General features: G+C 37.2%; 1 protein-coding gene across 5 annotated transcripts in view; it reads left to right on the top strand.

Annotated features, from left to right (window-relative positions):
- DLG2 (discs large MAGUK scaffold protein 2) overlaps window positions 1-21,030 on the top strand; it is a gene marked incomplete at its 5' end in the record, with an annotated part of 981,693 nt that overhangs the window by 386,530 nt on the left and 574,133 nt on the right. Inside the window, one exon of one of the 5 annotated variants that reach the window (XM_084227140.1) lies at window positions 9,039-9,119. The exons of the other annotated variants lie outside the window; for them this stretch is intronic. Coding sequence (XP_084083266.1) covers window positions 9,039-9,119 — 81 coding nt within the window. The remainder of the gene's footprint in view (window positions 1-9,038; window positions 9,120-21,030) is intronic. 5 annotated transcript variants of the gene reach the window in all.

Below are 21,030 nucleotides of genomic sequence, written 5' to 3'. Positions count from 1 at the left end.
GCTCTGCTGCGCTGATCCTCAGCGTGCGCCGCAAACACGCGCTGACTCCGTCTTCTGTGTCTCGGACACCCCGCCTTTGTTTTCTGTCAGTCATTCAGCTGGAGCTCTTCCAAGAGCACATTAAGCCTGCTCAGCTTTCCTGTGGCACAAAATAGTGGAGGAGGGATTGAGCGTGCCCAAGGCACATCCCAACACCACTCTTGTGACTTGGAGAGTAAACAAAGCTCAGGAACATCACTAAGAATTCTGGAAGGAAAGATGTAAGAATTTGATAAACAAAGGAAGAACCAAATTCAGACTCAGAGTAGTGGGTGGACAATTATGTCCTAATTGAGATCCTTCACACTGTAGGGGAAAAGAGCTGTGTATGGTATCACAACTCTGACTGCAGCAAAAAGCATGTGGAGTTTGAGAAGCATAGTTAACAGAAGCCAACCCACTGGGTGTCACTAAAGGAAAAATGTGAGAAGGAGGATGGATTGTATCGCTTTGCAAAAGTTGGCAAGAGCCATAATGTGTGTTGCTCAGATTAATCCTCACAGGAACAATGAGCAGCAGTTCATTTGGAGATAAATACACTATTGAACTGGAAGTAAATGGGTCAGTTATGAAGTTGGCCATGGCACACACACTATTACATTGCCAAAAATAGTTGTTTTCACTGCTGGCCTTGAATACTGCATAGTAAATTTACTAGTGGTAGTAACAGGATTCAGTGCTGCGCTTACTGCTGTTATAGAGGCCTGGACACATCAGCGTGTAAAAGCTGAACAGGGAGAGGGGTCTCTGCAAGAGCAGAGTTTAGTCAGGAATCCCCCCACTAAACAAGTGTTGAACTAGCTGGATGATCAGCACATGGGAACACACTTGTAATGGTACTAAGGAAAATTTATTTCGTTTACTAGTGGAAAATATGGGACATCCTTTTCCTCATCAAGATGACCCCTAAAAATGGAGGAAGCAGAGTGGAGCTTGGAAAAATGTCCTCCAGGCATAACAAACCTGCCAAGACACAGATTTATCAGCATTTCACATGTCATTCCATACATCCTGCAGTATGTCTGTGGCTGTATGTCACCACACCTGTAGGAAACCCATGACTTTCTCCAGAGACAGCTGAGGGCCAGCCAGCCTCAGGCTCTTGTCTTGAGTGTCCTCACTAAAATGGCATAAACACCATCATCTCAGCTGATGAGCATGGATACAGTCTCCAGAGGCATCAGGAGACATGTGGAGGGCAACCAGTCTCCCATTCACACGTTTCAGTAAATTATCCTTTTCCTAAGGACAATTAGAGCAAGCACAGTTAATAGCTTTGGTAAGAACAAAAAGAAGGGAAACATGTTTCAGTCAAAATTTGCGCCAGGTAAATTTTATGAGCTTGACATATCAATAGATATTTTAGAAAAACATTGCATTAATGCTTTTTCCACCCGGGCATATTTTTTCTTATTATTATCTTTTTTCTTATTATCTCATTATTTATCTTATTATTTTATCTTATTTTTTTATTATTATTTGAGTTGTGCTCGACAACCAAAATTTTTCACCAGGAAGTATATCTGTGATATCTTCACAGATAGTAGGACCAAGAAAGGTCAGAAAGCTGTTACCAGATGCTCCCTGGAACAAAGTGGGCTGCTGGGTAAAAGCTGAACTAGTTCTGTTATATGATATATTTGCTTTTTGGGAGTACTGGTACTTAATCTTATGGATCCATGCTGACACCTGTGTCTCAATGAACACGGTTTCTTTGAGGAGAGAGTAACAGAGGAACATCAACATTTTAGTCTTACTACAGAGTTTGGGAAGCTGAGAGAATTAGAGGATCTTATATCATTTATTTTCTCCATAATTGAAATGCTAAATTTCTTTCAATCCTCTTATTCTACTCTGTGAAGCCTGAAAAAGGCTATGGCAGTACAGGTGATAAGGACCAAACCATTGACTGTAAAAAAGAAGGCAGCTTTAGATTGTGGGTGCAAATATGTCATGCCCCTATTCCTGGGAAACCAATTTAAGCTAGTACTGACCACAAACTGATGCTTTTGGAAATCCTCGCTTTTTCACAAATAAAACTTTTTTGTTGTTTCTGAAATTTATGACTCACAAACTGCATATAAATCTGTAAGAGACCTGCATGTTTGTAGACAAAATCACTCATGCAACTGACAAAGCTTTAGAAAAAAAAAAATGTCCTGAGCCTAAATGTGTTTCCTAATAACTGGAATTTAATAACTTGTCTGGTCTCGAAGGAGACATGCACAGAGGCTGCCAGAGCAGATACAAGGTAAGACACCAGAAAATGACTACATTTGGCAGTGGCACGTATTTAACACTCATTACCAATTTTGGAAAAGGTATCTGGAACAGATAGGAGTTGAACATTAAAATAATTTCCAAAATGTTGAAGATAAAATATAATAAAATGAAGGTCATTTAGAGTTAACAACCCATGAGAGAAGGTGCAAAACACATTGAACTTGCTTCAGTTTTAGTGGTTGAAGTCTTGCAGAATATGCCCTTTTATAATATGCAAAAGACGCTCATGATGGTTGTTAGGGAAAAAAATATGGCTCTCCAGAAAAAAACCCAGGCCTTTATTTGTTTACATTTTTAGGGCAAAGAAAAGCCCTACAATCCCGTATGTTTGTGCTCAATAATTAGCCATGTATCAGAAAATGCTTCTGTGAAAGAGCTCATGTATATGATCCATTTCTGTGGTAATAGTACAAATGGCTGAGAAATAGCTGACAACAGACCATAGTTTACTGAGTGTCTTTAAGTACTTTTCAATGAAGATTAGTTCTAATCATGTTGTCTCTTATCCCCATAATTCCCTGTGTCAATGGCTGGTCAAAACAACGTACAAAATCCCTTCAGAACGACCATTGCAAAATCAATCAGCAGTGGTGCTCTGTAGTCACCACTTCCAAATTCCAGTGTGCCTCCAGTGAAGTGGTTGTTGCTGATAGCTCTGATTAAGAGAAACCTGTGAACACATGTGTTTGCATTGCCAGCAACCACCCCTAAAATCACTGGACACTTTCAAATGGGAGTACATCATTGATATAATTTGAATTCCTGGGTACTTGTACTTAAAGTAATGGTATTGTGCACCTCTGGTAGGAGAAAGTGGTTGTGTCTACACTATGGAACAGAAGGTGCTTACTCATGTCTGCACTACATGAGTCTGGCTCCTAGAGCAGTTTTTTCCTGGAAGGAGCCAGCTGGAATTACACAGAACAGTGAGGACTACATGTAATATGTAACTTCTAACAGTGAGGATGCTGAGGGTCCAGGCTGAGGTTCCTCAGCCTCCTTTTTTTGGGTGATTCAGCCATTTCCAGAAGTAGTAGTGCTACAGCATTGCAGCAGGTCCAACTAACCAGAACAGGGTACAGCTTAAACAGGGGGCACACAAAACAACTCTGTGTTTGCATCCATTTGACAGCAACAGTATTGTTTCAGTTGAGATGTGTTGGACAGAAACTATGGCTCTGGAAATCTCCAAACAGTCTCTAGTAAGGACACTTGTTAGAGTGACCAAAAGGATCTTTGCTTACATGTGTGATGTTTTCTGACCATTAATATTTGGATTGGAATGAAAGGCATGCTTTGGGGACTGTTACTTTAATGGGTGAATTTCTCAGACAATAGAGCAATTTCATTTCTAAGCTTCTCAGTAGGTATCAGACAAGGGATAAAAAAAGCTCTTAGAAGATCCCTGGGAAACAAGTAGTCCCTGAATGCCACATGAGCATCAGTGGACTGATTTAATTTTATCCATTTCATGAATGAAGAATAGTACTAGGATTGGAAAGAAGTGGTTTTGCAATAGTCATATCTTATGTTTTTCTATGGAAAGAATTAGCTGGAAAAAGAGATGGTTTCTGCAATGAAAGTATAGAAATCATGATTCTCTAGAGCAGCAGTGAAAAGCAGTAGGTTAGCAACAGTATAAGTTTATATTTCATAGCCCATATGAAGGCCTGACATCTCTCCTCTTTTCTAATACAGTTCTTTCATTTGGTTCTTCCCCTTTCTTTTCTATCATTCATTCCTCTAATAATCCTTTCCCTCCAGTTCATTCAAGACAGTATCAAGCAGATACTGGTATTATGGAGTAGCTAACCAGAATCATCCTTGGTGCATCTAAGCAGGAACACACCTATATAATACTGTAGGCTTGCTCTGAACTCCAGACACTTCCTTGAATCCAGTGATGCTCTTTTCCACAGTTCCTCACAAATCTTTTGTTGTTACAGAAGCAATTGGATTAACAGGAGACAGCGACAGCAATTTTTTTTCTGGGTTTGATCCCAATGTAGATTTCTATCCTCTGCCAGTTGCACTCATTCTTTTGAATCCTTCTCTCTCTGTGCATCACTGTGAGTTTAAAAGTTCCAGTTTCATTCTGTGTCACAAGTATTTGTGTCAGTCAAGTATAATAATACATGGTAGCAAGTGTAGAAGCTTTAACCTAATCATAGCTGTCACTTAATAAAAACCACTTTTTGATGGATTAGGAGATGAAGCCAGAACTGTTTGAGATACAAACAAAAAAGTTGCTGCCTGTTTTTCTGGACCTTTGGGACTTCACTTTTGCTTAAATCCAAGAGGGCATGAGACATGGAGGCAGTCAAAGCATGACTGCAGAAGCCCTATATGCAATACGTCATCCTAGTGCCCACATCCAGATCAAGAATTGGAAGGGGAAGCAATTTCTAACATGTTTATTATGTAAAATGTATGCACAAACTGAGGCACTGGGTACACTGGCATAATTATCCGCTGTGAGAATGGATACCCTGGTGCTGAATGTGATTAACCTGCAAGCAGAGCCAAGAACTATTCTTGTTTCAGAAAGCCTATGTCAAACCTGCCTTCCTGTGAAACTGTGCTCAGTGCTGCTGTAATTGCACTCATTGCTGGCACACATTGTTAATAACAAGCATTTTTGCTGCTGTAGACAAGGGTAAAATGTAAAGATGTTGCAGTGAGCCAAAGCTTGAAAGCCCTCACTTAGCTTATATGCTCAGGATTTAAACTGCTGGGGAAACTTTGTCTCTGGCTATTTATTATTACATACAACATGTTCTTGGAAGCCACTCCACATTTAACAGCAGTTAAACCCATCTGCTGCTCCTGAATTTTCATTTCATTCACAAGCCTGTTTTAAAAGTATTTTTGGACTTGTCTCCAATGTGCTATCAGCTGTTCATTATTCTGTTGTAAATTGATAATAAGAATGACTCAAATTTTAAAAGAAAATTGTAGCCTCCTATATATTTTTGAGCTTTTCATTGAAACTTGCCTATCATTCTCTGACATAAAGTAAATTTTTAGTTTAAAAGCAATTATTCACCATGGAAGTTCATCCCCTCATGCTGAATTCTGTGGATTCATCTATAGTAGTTCCATCACTGGCATGAAGAACAAACTTGACCTTAGCACCGTGATCACAGACACTGTTCAGTATACTGAAGTTCCTGTGGGTGCAACAATTTTTCATGGCTTTATTTAGAAATACTATCACCATTTTCCTTGCATATCTCTTCTCTTTATGTTCATATTCTATTACTTTACTTTGCATAGCAATACTTCAATGCCCTCTACATATGATTAGCAGGAACTAGTTAGACTTTCATGAGATCTCTTTTTGAAGACTTTTTTTAAACAGAAAACTTGATTTTCCTCATTTTTATTGGTGTGGTTGACTTATTTATAATGCTGCATCAAGTTCTTGTATGAAGGTAATATTTGTTGGACTGTGGGACTTCCTGGTATTTAATAGGCATAATTTTTTTTTCTATGGCAATAAACTGATCCTTCCTAATCTACAGATTAACAAGGCTCTCCAGACTATAAGAATATTTAAATCCTTCTAAAATTGGTGTACTTCAACGCTGAAACTTGTTCAGTGCTAGGTCTTGTATAAAACTTTTATTGGATTTTGGATTTTTGGATTTACAGTGATTCATTTAGGAAACTTGAAATATTTTTTAAAATTTTTAGTTAAAGAGCAGTTTTTCTATGGAATAACCCCTCCAAATTTTAAACTATATATTTGCACTTAATAATAGCTTGTGTGAATAACAATATATGTTAGAAAATACTTCCTTTAAATAAAAAAAAGACTTTTTGGGGTGATATTCAGTTCTCTAAGATAGGTATATAGTCCTATTTTAGATGTCCTGTTTGATCTGAGGTGTGCATATGGCTGTCAGAAATGACAGAAGGAAACCCATTCTCTTTTGAAGAAGCAGCTGGAGACAAAGCAATACCTTAATGCATCTGATGACATGAGACAGCTCTGTTTGGGAAACTCAGTCTCACCTTTAGGGTTGCCTCATTTGTAGCTCACATTTTGATGTGTATGAAGAATTCTATTTTAAATGCTCCCTTACTTACATTTGAGTAGAGTTTATTCAAAAGATGTTTTTTATGAAGACGATTCCATTTCTACAACCACTACATCCACTAGTGGCATTGTAAAATCTTACCTTGGAAGCAAGTATGTATTTGTTTTATTTTAACTTAGCACAGAGGAATATGCCTTTTGGTTTTAGCTGGTTAGAAATCATCTGGTTCCAAATTCAAATTGCTGGAATTACTAGGGAATAAACCTCTCATGGAGCCAAAGCTCCATGGAAAAAACTGTAGACCTTTAGTGTTTCAGCACCCTAGCAGTTAAAGGTTTTTTTCATAAAAGTAAATTTGGAATGATTTCCCTGGTTTTTCTCTTAGTTGAAAACTGATCACTATCCCTCTGTAATATCCTGTTTCCAGTCTCCCTTAGGTGACATTCCTCTTCTGTAGATTTTCTTTGGCTTTTTCAGTGCTTATCTTTAAAAAAAAAAAAAAGCCCCAAAATGATACAGTTCTGCTGGTGTCTCATTATCAATGATTACAGCACATTAGTTACAACCCTTGTCCTTATACACAGCAATTCTTCATATCTTGAATGAAGGGCATTTTGCAACAGAACCTCACTCTTGGCTTCTCCTTAGCTAATGATCTCAACAGAGGTGTTCCTTACTCGGTATTTTTGATTTTGCTGTTTCCTCTGTCCAGAGACACACTTACTGCTTGGTGGGAATTTCTTCTATCTGTGTTTAGGGTACTACACATTTCTTCTTGAAAGTCTCTAGAACCAAATACATGTACACAGAAGCTGTGGTCAAGATGCATCAGCTCCAGAGGACTCCATGAAATGCCTTGTGGTTGTTCCTGGTGGACTTGGTGTTGTTAGGGAATCCACAGCTGCCCATTACACTTTAAAAGAAGTTACTCTAGATTTTTTTAATATAAATTTTTAATATAAAAATTGTCTCTGTGTAAGCTCAACTTAATATTCAGATGTACATTCATCCCACTTCACTGAGGAGGGAATGCACCCTCCAGAGTGACTCAGGGAATTTAAGCCTGAAACCATTTTCAGTTTTTTCCCATGTCTCAAAGGACTCTGCTCCCAGCTGACACAGCAAAATGCCTGCAGACTGACCACATCAGTATAAGCCTCAATTCTTAAAAATATTATTTGTGTGACAGCATCAATCTTTTTAAGCAGAGCCAGAAGTTCCTTTTCCTTAGACCATATACTGAAAAGTGTGACGCTTTGACTACCTTTTTGACTATTATTAGCCATTCTTTAGAGCAACAGAGTTTTGAGACTTCCCTGAATGACTTGGCCTTGTGGCTTTATACTTGCTGTGTTTTATGCTTGATGTTAAAAAAGACTTAATCTGGCAGGTGAGAGTGAAAAAGTGTTACCTTTAAAAAAAAAAAAAAGTAGTGGGTTTATACTCAAAGGGGGTCTTCAAGAAGGCTGGAGAGGGACATTTTTACAAGTGTGTGTTATGACAGAACAAGGGGGAACTTCAAACTGTCAGAAGGCAGGTTTAGATATTAGAAATTCTTCACTGGGAGAGTGGTGAGGCATTGGCACAGGTCGCCCAAGGAAGCTGTGGATGCCCCATTCCTCAAAGTGTTCAAGTCCAGGTTGGATGGGCGTTGGAGGAACCTGGTCTGGTGGAAGGTGCCCCCTGCCCCTGGCAGGGGGTGTTGAAACTAGGTGATCTTTATTTCCTTTCATGCCTAAACTGATGTATGATTTTTATTCTTCATAACAAATGTACTATTTATTAAAATAGAAACAAAAAGTCTCTCAAGTAACCTAGTAAAAGGTGAGGATCAGCATTACATAAGCATTGTAATGAATATGGCCTTTGTAAAAATGCTTTTCAGTCCCTTGTTTATTAAACATTGTGTAAAAATGCTGTTAGATATGGTAGTTTTGCCAGCAACAAAACTGAGATGCTTGCCTTATGTTTCTCCTTACTGGCAGGGCTCTTCCATATTGTTGTTGTTTGTTAAGAACTCATGTGTTTTCTACGATGGCATTGACTCATGCCTATGTGGGAGACCGAATTCATTATAGATTCTTTGTTTCACAAAAAAAATGGAAACCTGACGTTCATTAAAAGCAGATGTATAACCTCCTACTGTTAAACTTCATAAATTCATAGTGATAATTAGAGTGGGTTTAAAAATTTAGAAGCAACAGGGTTATTTCTAATTTTAGCTAGAAAGAGGTGGACTGTCAAGAGAATGTTTATTTATTCCTTGTAGCCTTCTTGCTTCATTTGCTAATAGTTACTAGAGATTGGTAGATGTGGCATACTAAAAATCAACCTAAATACAGTAGTACAGTATTAATTCTTGTAAAATATACATAACTTGCTTGTTCTTCCTGTAGTGATAAATAGCTAATCCAGAGATATTAATAATCAATAATATGCACTCACATTTTTAATACTATATAATATAATGCAAATTTTTTTTTTTTATTATAAAGCCTCTGGGCAATACAGCATGTATTAACACCAATTTACAGCTTCAAGGGAATAAATGAGCCCACTCCTCCCAAAAAACAACCTGGGAAGCAAAGCCACACAACTAAACACCATATGCAAAGACAATGAAAAATCTGAGTTTGGAACATGTCCTGAGTAGATGTCTCTATGTACTTCCAGAAAGGCCAGGAGGAAGAAAATCCCACAGGTAGAGGCCTTCAGCTGGGACCTTTTCCTGAAATGGAATGGACTAATACACAGGTGAGAGTAGTGAAGTTGTCTGTGAGAAGTGAGTGAGGAAAGCAAATAGTTTCTGAATTGCTGCTTCATGGTTTTGCCAATTTTTCTCCACCAATGCTTCCCTACACCCAAAAGGACCCATTTCAAGTTGAACAAAAATACATATTTGTGCAAATGTTTCAATAATTTCCAAGATGCTGTGGCACGCTAGGAGCCTTGGCTACATACTGATCAAACTGGAAACAGTGTGAGCTATTAGGAAAAAACAATGTGGCTTGAGTTGACTTTTGATGTTTGAAGAAATCAATGATATTGCTGTGGTAGTCAATGGAGAGACCTGTCCTGATCACAGTTCTTCTAACCTGGTTTGGATGGCTCCTTTAGATGGAGGGGGATCGTGCCCTGGAAATGATTTTGTCTCTCCATTGTCCTTATGGTCAAATAATTTAGGTGTAAATGTCTCGACTTTGGTATCTTTAAGGTGAAATTAAGGAAAATTTCACCTTTATCTTTTCAAAATTTCTTGTTATTGCCTGTTAGTCCAGCAGAGGCACAATCAGTCTCTGAGATGTAACCGGCAGGACCAAATCAAGATATAGGACAGGAAGACTAAGCATATTTGTGGACCGGGAGAGCCTGATAGAAAAAGCATTGTTGAAGTTTGATTTGGTGTTGGGCTTTTTGTGGTTTGTTTTGGGGTTTTGTTTGTTTGTTTTTTAATCAAAGAATTTTCCCAGTAGAGGAGTTGTCATTGAAAACAGAAGTACCAAAAAACCCTCCAAATCAAACAAAAGTACAAGTGACGCTATTGCACCAGAATAGTAACTTCCATAAATTTCTGTTATCAAAATACTCCATTTAGTTTATGCTGCATTTGTGTGCTCAGTTTTCAGTGTATGACCTTCTGCTGTTATGATAATAGGTGTGTGAGACACTTGATATTCTGGCTGTTGGCCAGCTGGGTCCTTTGCAGTCTCAGGAGGAAAAGAAGGCTGATTAAGATATGAAGATAATGCACACTAATGGGATATTTCTGGTAAAAGTAGTCTAAAGTGATATATTGTTGATGTCCAAATTGGTATCCTTTGTTATCCAGGGTTAACAAGACTCTGGGATAAATAGAACAGATGAGCATTCTGAGTGATCTTGCACAGCTCTCTGCCAGCTGGACATCAATTTAAAATGGCCTAGGATGTCTAGGTAATTTTCCTTAATGTAAGGACCAAAATTATGTAATGGTTAAGGTGCTAACTTAGGGTGAATTCAGTGGCAAGCGTAATGGACAAGAACTCTTACAGTATATATCTGGGCACTCAATTCTGGACACTCAATTTCTGCCTCCTAGGATTTTGGGAGAAGTTTGACAAAGCTTACTTCTTGGTTTATTTTGTATGTGAATTGACTAATTTGTGCTGCTTTTTTGTAATGCCAATACCAAGAAATGATGCCAGTCAATCACTGTTTAATTAATTGTGTCATTTATTCATGCAAAGATGAACAAAAGCTCTGATACCTCTTCAATACTGAGTGGCACGCAGTAGGAGGGAAGTGCTGTTTGCTCCCTAGCAAGCCCATATGGTGGTAGGAGATCCAGTGTCCCTACTATATAAACAGCACTGAATCTTTCAAAGCATGTTAAACAACATCTGCTAGTCATAAAATAAGTAAAGCAGAAGGCTCATTACTTGATAACTTTCACCTATGAGCCTTAAAAAAGGAGGCTGGAAAGATTTGTTTGAGAATTTTCAAAATTCTGGAACGTGAGTGTCGTGTTATTATTTTCATCTTTTTTTTTTTTTTTTTTTTTTTTTTTTTTGCAAATAATGCTGCAGAGCAGGCAAATTCTATTTCAGACCTGGAAAAAAATATTTGAATGATTAAGGAGAGTTTAGCTAAGAAAGTGAGCCTAAGAAAAAATTAGTGTAGAAAGAAATTATTGACAGTCAACATAGTTTTAAAGAAAAGTAATTATGCTAGATAAACTTCATTTCAGATTGTGAATTTACTTGTTGAATAGTCCTAGGTGTTATTTAGGCTTTTGTAAGGCATTCATTTAGTTTTGTATTTCATCTGGTATAAAATAAATAACAGTATACTTTAATAAAATAGTATTCTTTGAAGATCGACATCTCAAAATGTTAGTCAAGGAGAAATGACGTTTACACACAAATTTTGAGGGATAATAGAATCATAAGGAATTATACAATGGCCTGGATTGGAAGGAACCTTAGAGATGATCTTATTCAAAACCCCCGGCCCTGGGCAGGGACACCTTCTTCTACACCAGGTTGCTCAGAGCTCCACCTGACCTGACCTTGAACAGTTCCAGGGATGGGGCATCCACACCTTCTCTGGGCAACCTGTGCCAGTGCCTCACCACCCTCACAGTAAAGAATTTTTTTCCTAATACCCAATCCAAACCTGCTCTCTTTGAGTTTGAAGCCATTCCCCCTTGTCCTGTTATTGTATTCTCTTTTAAAGTCTCTCTCCGCAGCTTTCCACAGTTTAGAATTGGGTGTGGACAACATATTTCAATATTTTCACAAATCCTTTGGAAAACTGCTGCATGAATTCTTGGATGTTAGAATTTGAAAATAATGCGAAGATTGAAACACTAGGAGAAAAGAGGAGGACACAGCAATCAGATAATGCAATCCATTTACAGTCCAGCCTGCAAACAGAGGTCATTCAAAAAAAATTATCAAAGTTGTCTCTAGAAGAGAAGTAATACACAGCCAGAAGGAAGCAATGGCAGCCTTACACAGACACAGGGACCCCTACAGCTGACAGATGTGATGCTAGGAATGTTCCAGAGAAAAGAACAGACAGTTCAGTGGCACTTGTTTTTTTAAGTTGAATGTAAAAAAACTTCACTAAAAATTAAGAGTAAGGAGGTGGTTTTTTTATGTTATGTGCAGTTATGTGCAGCAGTGAGAGTGTGGAAGGAAATATTGTACCAGGTTTTGGTATCTGTAATTTATAAAGATAAGAAATAAATTTCAAAAGAGAGAAGAGAGACTAGAGTGGAGAAAAATTCTTCCAGAGAGAGACATGACTTAAAGACAGAGTATTCCTGTGGGATGACTGGGAATAAGAAGATTGTTCACAGTAGCAGAGAAGAACAGAATACATACCAGGGTAAGAGTAAAGCAAGGCTGGGCAGGTGTTTTTAAAAGTGAGAACATAGGACAAACCATTAAGGAAAGCAGAATTCTCTGTCCTGTAATGTTTCCAGGATTAGCTGCTTTCCTGAAATAGATGTGCACACTTGTGTTTAAGACAAGCTGTTGTTTTCAGTTACATATGGCAGTACACTAGATCCCAATGATCCAATGGTGCTTTGTGCCTTAAACTCTACATCTTTGAGGTGCCTTTGAGGTGCTGGGTCAGAAAATACTTCTACATGGGAAGGAGGGGTTAGATGGTATTGTGAAGGGAGATTAAACTCATAGAACTAACACATCACCTCCTTCCCAGTCAGTAGTTCAAATGGAGAAACGTAGAGCTGTATTACTTGGCCTAATGAAAGCATTTATTTCTTTTCTACTTCTTTCCCACTTCCTTCCATTTTAATTCATTTAAAAATCTGAGTACACCCACCTCCTGGCCTATATGTGTGGAGGATAAAGTTTGAATTCTTCTAGATCATGAACTTCTGAATTAATTTTCCTTCAATGAGTTTTAACCCGGAGTTGCAAAATTTGGACTAAAACAACAAGATTTGGTTGAGAGGGCTTGATGTTTTGCAGTGCTGTCTGTACATCTCAGTTATATTTTGTATAACTGGTTGAAGATTGGGTGGTCTTTAAAACAAAGTTCTAGATATACAATATGTTTTTTTTTCAACTCCTCTTGAGTCATCTTGGGCAGCTTGCTTCATTCTCTTTCCCTTTGCTTTCCTACCTGTTAATGAATAATAGCATTTTCCTTGCATAAAGGGCTTTGAGAAGCATTGTTGTGGCTGAAGAGTCATTAGACATTTTCTTTCTATTTGACATAGAACTAATTCATTTTTGTACTACCATTACACATATTCTCAGAGCAGCAAATGATATGTTCTCATCTGACAACGCTCTAGAACACTTGGAGGTAAAAGAGACCCCAGCCTACAAATCAAGGTGCCTACAAATCTATAGGTGCACTTATCAACTCCTAGAGAAAGCATGTTTAAAATGAACTTTGTTTTGTCCCCCCCTACACCTACACCCATTATAGCATGTATTTTCAAGCTTCCTGCTTTGATTTGCACCTAAAATAAATTATTTTCATTTATTCCCACCTTACTTACCTTATATCATTCCCTGGGAAAAAGTGACTCCCTCTGTAGATAGGCAAGGATGGAAGGGTTCATTGTTCAATTGTGAAGCCTTCCAAAAAACATTTTAATTGTTTTTGCTCAATTCATCAGCAAAGTCTGCCTTTGTCTTAATGTCTAAAAGAAATTCAGTGTCTCAATAGTGAAGGGTCTAAAACTCTGGCAAAATCATGATGAGAGCTGTTGAGGAACAGGTGCATCTGTTGTCTCCTGTTTTACTCAGATTGGAAACTTTCTAAAGCTTGGCAACTCTTTTTTCTGGATTTTCTTAAAGCCTTCAACAATGGAATTGCAGTCCTTAACACTGGCACTGAGACATTATGGCTATAGATAACAGGCTAATCAGAAGTTGGCATTCTTTGCATAATCCTAATATTTCACCAGGGAAGAGGGAACTGAGCTCCTGTACCCCTTATTGGAATTTGAAAATGCAGATGAGAATGTAGACAGAGCTTGAGTCTTAAAACCGAGTTCTATTAAAGTGGAATTTCTCTGATGTACAAATCTACTTCCTTTGTACTCTACTGAGAGACATATTTATTAACTAGCTTAGCTATTTTGCTTTATGCACAGCCGGCATTTCAGAAATGAGTCTTTGCTCTAGCCTGTATACCCCTATAGAATTATTTCTCTGTGAAGAAGTTTTTGAGCTGAAAGTACTGCATGGGCATCAGGAAGTCTTAATTTTGCTTGCAGTATGTTTCCATTGTTTGGTATTACTGATGAGTAGTAGAAGAGATGGAGGTGTGCTTTATAAATTTGGTTTCCCTTTGTTTATTGTGTCAGTTGATTTTCTCTTGTGGTTTCTCATGAACCTTGTTAGATACTGCTCAGCGTAGTTGCCCTTTCATTCTCACAAGTTGAGAAGAATTTGCTTCACCTTCCATTCAAGTAGATAATAGAACTTCGAAAGGCTTAATTACATCCAAGATATTGCTCAATATTTCCACATGAGCAAACATAAATGTCAGCAACACTTGAGAGGCTTTATTGCAAAGATCTGTCTTCTGGCTTGAATTCTGCTGAAAATTCTTTGTTATTAAGAAACAGGATTTTATTGATTTTAAAAAAGGACATCACCTGTGAACAGTTCTTTAAAAGTGAATGTCCTTAAATTTTTGTGTGGGTGGCTTCTATTGATAGTAATCTTTGATATAGTATTAGAAAATTAGCAATTAATATTAGTAATTAGGTAAAATATGTGTAGTGACCCTGCAAACACATTTTACCTGAAGTGATTAGTTTCTATATTCCACTCTTCCACACAGAGGAGCATTCACTATAGCTTCAAAACTGAAGCTTAAGATCTTAAATAATCTTATATCTATCTCCTTTGCAGTCAGCATTTAAGGTAAATTGCTGGTTTTGATTGTCAATTAAGTACATCTCACACGCTTTCCTGCAAAGGTCCAATGTTAGTACTCAGATTAAGTAAAAGAAAACTGAATATACAGAAAATAATTCTGCTCTACAGAAGCAGAAAAATTCTGGTAACATCAGTATTCCATATTGTTTGCCTATTTTATATAGGGTAAAGTGAAAGCTGGAGCTTGAAATAAGTTTTCAAACAAGTTATTCTTTTTTCACTTCTGTGATGTAATGCAGCAATTCATTGTTTAATTTACAGCAACAATGGTTTGGGGTTAAATGTTATGGAGGCAGTGTAGAGTTTGTTCTGCTTTTAATTGATGCTGTGACCTACATTGTTCCCCAAGGCAGCACAGAGGTTTTTCAGAAAAGTCTCCCATTAATTATAATTGTACTCTGTGGTGCTGGGTCAGTTGTCATTTCCATTATATAAACTTTAAAAACTGGGGGGGTTTAAGGGGTTTGGTTCAGGGTTTTTTTAGCTCACATTTGGTAAAGCCTTGATCACTTGTCTATAACTGTTTCCTGAAGTGATGGTGACTTCAGTCTAAGTCACTTCTGTACAAATCCCTGCAAATTCTGAGGGCTCCAAGAGGTACTTGAATAGCTGTGCACTTGCTGAAGGCACTTCCAGCCTTCTTGGAAAACTAAGCCAAAAGGGCTGAATATTTGCATCAGCCTAAATTCCCATAGCCTCCTTTAGAGCCAGTGTGTGATCCTGACTATCTTCTAACCCTTGGAGTAAACCTTAACCTCACTGCACTGCTCAATGTGCTCCATATTTCCTTCAGAAGGCAACCACATCCGTAGAGACCATCATAGGGTTCCTATAACATCTGCCTCACAGAAGCAGGGAAATATTTATTGGTAGCTTGGATGCAGTCAGCCATTTTAAAGGAGAGGAAATTTATTTCTTATCTCTAGACAGTACAAGTTATAGTTAATTACAGCATTTGCTTTCTTTTGTTGATATGTCCATGTGGTCAACTTGCAATATCAGACTCTTCTTCACTTCCTTTTTGGTGTTGATTTTCCCTCTCATAGTGTTCATCTATTTATATTACTTTTTTTTAAATGTAAATTTTCTCTGGATGGAGCTAAAGCCCACTTGCCTCCATTATAACTTTCTTACTTGAAACATTTGGGATTTTGTGATTGTTTAGTCACATATAGTTGCTGTCTACAGCTGCTGAAAAACAGATTTTGTGAAGGTAGGGGTTTGTCTCTTCTTCCAGGCAAGTAGGGATAGGACAAGGGAAAATGTCCTCAAGTTGTTTCCGGGGGAGGTTCAGATGGATATTAGAAAAAATTTCTTTACTGAAAAAGTGGATAAACATTGGAAGAGGATGCCCTGGGAAGTGGTGTTGTCACCATCCCTGGAAGAGTTCACAAAATGACTTGATATGAGAGTTTGCTCGATGGTTCAGTGGGCTGGATGGTTTTCAGCTGAAGGTTGGACTTGGTGATCTTGGATGTCTTTTCCAACCTTAATGATTCTAAGATTGTATGATTTTAAAGTAAACTTAAGTGGAATATCATGAGACCTACAAGTGCTTCCCAACCCTGAAAGAGTGACCCAGCCTCAGAATTTCTGAAGCTAAAGACTCAAAAATCAGGAATCTTTGTAATCTTGCAAGTTATTAGGCAATCTTGAAATAATTTTATGAAGTCATCACTACACAGCAGTAAAGGGTCAAGGACCTCAGTTTCTGAAAACTTCAGGAGCCATAAGTCATAGTGTGAATTCACAACCTTTTCAGATATTTTCAAAATTTTGCATCTAAGGGAAATTTTCCTTAAGAAACATATTGCTTCTGGAGACATCTTCCTGATTAAATACATCAAAATGCTATTATTTATTAAAGTTAGAACATTGCGATATCCCTGATCATTGGGAATGATTGATGTAATTCTTTTAGCTCAGAGCATAAATTCAGAAATTAGTCATAATTCAACTTATAGCTTAAGATAAAATAGTTATTGCCATGGTATAATCTTTCTGAAAAAAGAAGCATGTCCTATCTTAAAATGTACTGCTAATACCTTTACTTTGCATTGATGGCTGCTGCCTCAGTCAGCTGCCCTAACTAATTTTTTATGTATTCATTCTCCAATTAAGGGATCAAAATTATTTCTCTCTTCACAGTATAAATCTTCATTCAGAAAAGCACAAGGAAATTGTGAAATAATGGCTATGTAAGCAGTCTATTAAATGTTATTAGAAATACAAGCTCTTTCTGTAGTGAACCCAAAGCCTCCTGATCATTTATAAAAATGTTTATAGGAAGTTTACAGCTACAAAGGGGATTTTTTTGTATGTTATTTGAAAAAGTATTTTGCAGGGTAGAAGTGATCATGATAAAATAATATCTTTATAGTACAGTTGTGCTACAAGGACCCTCATATAAAAGAGCACTCTTTAATTTCTTTGTGCAATAGAAATGCAGAGCTTACAGTAATGTCAAGTTTTTGTGTCTAAGAAGAAAATGTTTGGTTAAAAATTTTATCTCAGTGTTAGAATCCAGTTAAAAGCACATTTTTATTCTGATCCTTATTCAGAAAAGTACTGAAAAGATATATAGGAATGAGTAGGTAACTTGAGGATTTTAGAGAACAAAAAGAAACAATTAAGAGTAAAGTGATTAACTCACCTTGGAGTGAGGCTTTACCATGGAAGAATTTTTTTCTATGTCTTTTGCACTCAACTCAATAAGCAGGACTTTTTCATTTGTTTACAAAACACATTGTTGCTGATTAAATTGAAAATTAAGGATGGCTGAATTTAGTTTAATTCATAGTTAAAGCCTGCAGAAATTTCAGACAAAAAGACTTTGAGTTCCATAAAGCCTAGACAATTAAGAGACCTTTTCCATGTTCAGCATCCCGTTATGAGACAAGCATACATTTTTGTTTAGTAGAGTTTGTTCCAACTATACTAAACAAGAAAAAAAGTTCTAATTGTAACAGAGAGTACCAAGAGAACGGATAAAATTATCCTTTTTCTATGATTTGGTTTTCTACAGGGCACAGTATTTGTTGAGAGATAGAATGTGCAGAGCTGCTTTGCCACATAAGCCTTCAGTGCTATTGGAGATTTTAACTATTATTGAATGAGTTGGCTTAGATCTTTACACACACACACACACACACACACACACACAATTGCAATGTATTCTCAAAGTATATCTCACTTTGGCTGTAGGAATTTGAAAATTAAAGGGTTTTTTTGACAAATAAACCTTTTCTCAGTTACATATTTAAACTTTGTGGTTGCAAGCAAAATACAGCTTATACTTAATTTCTGCCCTATAATCCAAGGGTTTCTGTCTCTTCTAATGACCCCTGAAAGCCTCTGCACTTTCAGAAATATGCAGTTTAACTCATAACACTAAGTTTAGAAGTGCTGTGAAAAGAATTGTGATTTTCTTAGTTTAAATGGGCATTCTGCTAAAACCCCACAGAACTTCTGGATTTAAATTTTTCAGAAAGTTCCTTTTAAATTTTCTAAAATTATAAGGACCTGAAATTATTTCTAAAATAATATGGGCTCTGAGACACCTGTTTCTTCTTTGAAGTTCTACTTTGAGAATGAGTAGGACAAGAGGACACACTTCCAGCTCACTTCCAACTCAGCTTGTAATTCTATGACTCCATGATTCTGTGACTTTAATTGACATTTATTAGTGACTGATTTTGAAGAGTGCAATTATATGCTAAGGACTGAAGGTTGTAGGGTCCAAACTTTAAAATCTCACCCTCTATTTTTCTAGACGGACCTTGGTCACCCTTAATGTTTAGTTCAGCTTCTCCTTTCCTCTGTTTCATTTTGACTCCTACAATGCCAGGCTACTTTTTCTGGTAACTTTGAAATACTTGGACATTTCACTTTGATTTTGGCTTCTCTTCCCTTGACCTTGACAAGTCCCTGTTGGCATAATCACACTACAAACTTTTTATATCATATACTGATGTCAATGATGGTGCAGCTTTCAGATATTGTTCAGTGAAATAGAGGAATTGGAGTCAACTTGAGTGGCATATCTTTTCTGACATTACCTGCATTTAGAATTCTTTTGTGAAATCTTAAAGCCAACTTGTAAAAAAAGAAAAATTAAAAATCTATTTTTCAAACCATTAAGGAACTTTTAATTAACCAGTGTCAACAAAGTATACAAAATCAACTCCTTTTTACGGAAATATTTTTTCCCTGCTGTCTTTATATCTATTGTGAAAACTGGGGACTATTGTGTAAGGCAACAGTGTCATTGGAACACAGAATGAAAAGACACACCCTCTCCCAATCAGTTCCTTAAGTGAGTAAAGGAGAAAATAAAAATAGGTGAAGTAGGACAGAAGAGGTACAAAAACATATTAAGAAAGCATAAACTGATAATTTTTAATAGAATCACAAAATCATAGAACGGTTTGGGTTGGAAGGGAACTAAAAGATCACCTAATTCCAACCTCCCTGCCATGGGCAGGGACACCTTCCACAAGACCAGTGTGCTGAAAGTCTCATCCAGCCTGGCCTCAAACACTTCTAAGGATGGTTTAATAACAACAACTCTTTTTTAATTAATTACTACTCTAAAGAGAGATCCTAAAGAAGCAGCTTTGCAGGATCTTTCACTGTCATAATTGAAGTGCCACTCCTGACAACCTGTTGGGAAACTGAACTTAGAAGGCCCAGTTTTATTCTTCTTTTTGGAAAATATCTGAGTCCTTCTAACATGCAGAAAAGAAGTCAGTGCTTACTTATGGAAGGGGTCCACAAGTACATACTAAATGTGGCCAAAGGAAAATTTCACATTATTGTAGCGTACCAGATGCTTTGGGACAAAGGAATAAAACTTCTTCCCTGATGATCCTTAAGAGTTTTTTAACACTGCTTTTACCTCTGCAAAAAACCTTCTGTGGAAAGAAAAGATCTTCCCCTGTTATGTTCCCACATTAGGCCAAGGGCTGGTGCATCAGCCTGAAAGTGTGTTAGCTAAACTTGTTCTAGATCCTCTTACTTCTGGCTGTAACTAATTTTAAAATCTTCTATAGGTGAACTAACAGAGCTTTCACAAGGCCATTCCAAGCAGTAAAGGGGGAAAAAAGCCAGATCCATAATAAGTTTTTAAATATGACTCACCAGTCTTTGGTGTAATGGAGATGGTTGCAGTCTGGTATCAGCAGGTAGAAATTTTGCCTATGCTTACAGAGTATAAACCCCTTCCTACAACTTTTCAACGAACCTGGTGATTTCATGAGCTCTAAGATTTTTTTTTTTAATGTGTTGAGGGTTTACTGTTTCCTGCCCTACTTCCTAGTCATTCAGCAGTTTAAATTAGGTGATTGCTGAGCAAATTCCAGAGTTGCTCTATGAATGTCTGCACTTGCCTTCTTTAGCTGCTGGGTAAGAGGTAGCTTTTAAATGAGTAATTGATCTCAAAGAGGGAAACCTTAGTTGTCTTAGTTTATCCTCCTAATAACACTGATGACTTTTCCTTCCAGGTCTGTGTATCTGTTTGGAAAGATAACTTGAGATGGGAGAGTGTCAGTGGGTATATTGGAGAAGAGATTGAGTTAAAAAAAAATAGAGCAATGTGTGAAAAGGGTCTACAGAAAGGCACATGTGTGTAAAAGTGAGTCTGAGGAATGTGAAAAAAAAATATGGGAATGGAGGAAAACAAAGAAGGAAAATGTGTTCAAAAATTGCCTATGGAAAAAGTGCTTGCTGAGTAAAGGATACATAATGTCTACTGGTTCCTTTCCTTTTGGTTTCTTATTTATGTATTGACTGTGTTTCACAGAGATGCAACAATATTTGCAGCAAGACTAGGATTGAACCACATCATATTCCAGAGAGCAGCTTTTATTGGTTAACATGGGAAAAGCTGGAGAGGTAGACTGAGGTTTTTTCTGTCTTGAAGCAGATGACACCAGCAAATTGACAGATTTGAAAAGTCAAGGCTTATGCTGTCCAGTCAAGGAATAGTCTGTATTATTAAATTATCTATCAGGTATCTAAAGACATGTGATTTTATGTGGCAACAGTATGTGAAAACTTAGAATATCTGTGCACCTGTGGTGGTACTCAAGATCCATGAAATCAGAAAAAGTTAATATTAAAAAGACAGCGGAAATAAAACTTTTAGCTACATCAAGCCATTGTGCATAAAAACATGGTGCTATCTCTTTTATAGGAATTAACTGGAGGGTATGATGGAAAGAGACCCCATAAGCTGAAGCAAAACATACTTT

The sequence above is a fragment of the Fringilla coelebs genome (assembly GCF_963513975.1).
Source record: "Fringilla coelebs genome assembly, chromosome: 2".
In the NCBI taxonomy this organism is placed as follows: Eukaryota; Metazoa; Chordata; class Aves; order Passeriformes; family Fringillidae; genus Fringilla; species Fringilla coelebs.
Note: the sequence above shows the minus strand (reverse complement) of the source record. Positions and strands in the feature narration are given on the sequence as shown.